The 2770-nt window shown below is 38.5% G+C and overlaps 1 protein-coding gene across 1 annotated transcript in view; it reads left to right on the top strand.

The window, feature by feature from the left end:
• The window catches only part of ADAMDEC1 (ADAM like decysin 1), a 102907-nt gene that overhangs the window by 77707 nt on the left and 22430 nt on the right, over window positions 1–2770 (top strand). Inside the window, exons 5-6 of the mRNA XM_007938784.1 lie at window positions 2085–2161; window positions 2325–2430. Coding sequence (XP_007936975.1) covers window positions 2085–2161; window positions 2325–2430 — 183 coding nt within the window. The remainder of the gene's footprint in view (window positions 1–2084; window positions 2162–2324; window positions 2431–2770) is intronic.

Here is a 2770-nt window from a genome sequence, read left to right as displayed (position 1 = left end):
GACAGGGAGAACAATGTGAAACAAAACTCAAAATCATTTGGGAAAAAAAAAAAAAAAAAGGGAGGGGACCAGGTTTGTTGGCCTGATGGAGTCTGGTGGAACCACTGAGACTATGGCCCCTAGCTGCCCTTCAGTTCTGGAATTGAACGCATGCGTCTCGCTTCCAGCCAAACAATGGACAGGCATATGAGTTGAACATTTACCTGAGGTAGATACTTTCCTTGGAGAGAACAAGCATTGGAGAAAGAAGGGCTCTTTATGCACAGGGAGACAGCTCAGGGGGCAGGAATGCATGGAGGGATGGACACAGGGAAGAGGTAACTGTTGGGAAGAAGTGAGAGGGGAGATGTTGCATTGTGGTAAATTGTGGTCAATGTCTTGAGACAAAGTGTATGTGAACTGCTGTATAGAAAGTGTATTTGCTCTGCAAAGTTTTACCCAAATCACAATAAAAAGAAAAAAAAAAGTAGAAGTAATAGAAGGCTTACAAGTAGTGAGTTTTTAGAAGCAACCAAAAAACCACTTCTTCCTACATCATTTTATGTAAAGGTTAGAAATACTCTCTTTAACAGATAATTTCACTATTTATTATTTTCTGAAGATAAAGATATATGCTTTTGTGGTGGTATATTGCTGGAATATCAATTATTTAATACATTTTATATCTGGTTGAACCACATTCTGTAGATAATGCTAGGGCCTAGATATCAGGTACCACAGAGAATTATGGTTAAGGAAAGAAGAAGAAGACAAAAGAAAATGCTAAATCATGGGGTGTTCCTGCACAGAGCCCTCTTTTGTGGCTCCCCAAACATGTATGCCTCCATGAAAACAGACTCAAACTAGGACTTCTGTGACAAAATGGCCTTGTTTTCACACATCAAATTTCTCACTTCATGAATATCTAAAATTTTAGTAAAACAAAATTTTGCAGAAGGAAAATTTCCTCAGATAACAGTACCTAATAGACCAGTTAAACCTCAAGTGTTAATGGCTGATGATTCCTTAATGTTGTATATTTCCTAAATCTTCTGTGAGAAACTGTCTATGAATGCCAAATTTTCTTTCCAGCGAAAGATAAACACAGATGGAATCTCAGGCTTTCGAACAAGTGAGTTCATTTTGAACAAACGATTATTAATTGGCTTCCTTAGTTCATTCCACATAATGCCTATTTACTTTGCTTCTATGGTGACCAAACATTTCTGAGTCTCCAGTTGTTCACAAGTGCTCTGGGTTTTTGACACTGGTAAAGAGATTTCTTGAATAGAGCACCTAAATGGTGAAATAGGTCAATTAAGATGAGGAGCTCAGAAATAGTGATACAGCCTCTTTGAGGATTTGAGAGTCTAGGGGGAAAAAAAATGGATGCCTTATTTTACTAATATATGATGGAAAATATCATTGAGATTCAGCCCATGAAAAAGTTTTGCCTTAGAGTTGGTTAGTATTCATGGTGACTCTATAGGACAGAGCTGAACTGTCCCATAGGGTTTCCTAGATTGGATCTTTACCTACAGAATGACTGGTGGTTTCAGACCACCAATATTTGAGTTAGCAGACAAGTACTTAACCATTGCACCAACAGGGCTCCTGTGAGATTCAGCACAGGGATACTAAATTCTTGAAAGTCATCCATCAACCCTGAGAGCCCTCCAGGAGTACTGTAAGTCTCAAGGCGATTGGCTCCATCTCAGCTGCAGCTTCCACTTTCATCACAAGTCCACTCAGGTTCAACTTCCTTACTCCCACCCCCCCCTTTATTTAGTTAGTTTTGCAGTACTCCCTCTCCTCTCCTCCCACCCCTGGTAACCAACAAAATTTCCTTCCATACATAAACATTTCCTTGGATTTTTACAATAATACATTTTTTTTTTTTCTTAGTACAAATTAGCTTCAGAAACATAGCTCAGCCACCAAATACAGAGATTTTGTAGAGTCACTTGTGGAACTATACAGAAAACTGAGGTTCTCACTGCCTTTTGTTTCAGGAAACTGGTGTGGGCACAGTCACAATTCAAATAGCATACAAATAGTAATAACAATAAAGAATCTAAAATGTAATTTATTTTATTTACCTTCAGGAACACTGTTACTATGAAGGATACATCCAAAATGAAGAGAGATCTGTTGCCAGCATTAGTACTTGTGATGGGTTGAGGTGAGAGCCACCCTTAAAAATGTTAAAAATGAAGCAAAATTTTGTTACACAGAATTAAATCTTCCTGGGACATTTTGTTTTCTTACTATTTTGGTAAAATATTATAATCACTGAAATGCTTAATATACATGGCATTTAATAATTTCATAATTTGCTGCTTTAGCAGAAGTCAGCTCCGGCCATTTTCTAAACAACAGCACTCTACTCTGGACCTTGATGACACCTGTATTCATGCCCATATTTATCTGCTCCATTCCCTGAAGCCACATGTTTTATATTTTTAAAGAGTCTATCCTGCAATTTGGAGCTCTGATGGCGTAGTGCCTTAGGTATTTGACTGTTAACCAGAAGTCTGGCGGTTCAAACCTACCAGCCACTCCTCAGAAGGAAAATTGGGCAATCTACTTCCATTGTGATACTGCCTCAGAAACCCAAGAAGGGGTCGCTGTGAGCCAGTTCTGACATGATGGCAGAGCATTATCCTGCAATTGTCCCAAAAGAATTCAGTTTATGTACTTATTGTCTTTTTTATTATTATTCTAAACAGTCCCCTACCAGGGCCTGGTTTTCAGCATTTTTTCTATTCCCTGTTCCTGGTTGAAACTCTGC

The sequence above is a fragment of the Orycteropus afer genome, unplaced genomic scaffold (assembly GCF_000298275.1).
Source record: "Orycteropus afer afer isolate SDZICR_OR568_19922 unplaced genomic scaffold, OryAfe1.0 scaffold00053, whole genome shotgun sequence".
NCBI classification, from domain to species: Eukaryota; Metazoa; Chordata; class Mammalia; order Tubulidentata; family Orycteropodidae; genus Orycteropus; species Orycteropus afer.
The sequence above is the reverse complement of the archived record's forward strand: the minus strand, read 5'-3'. Positions and strand labels throughout refer to the sequence as shown.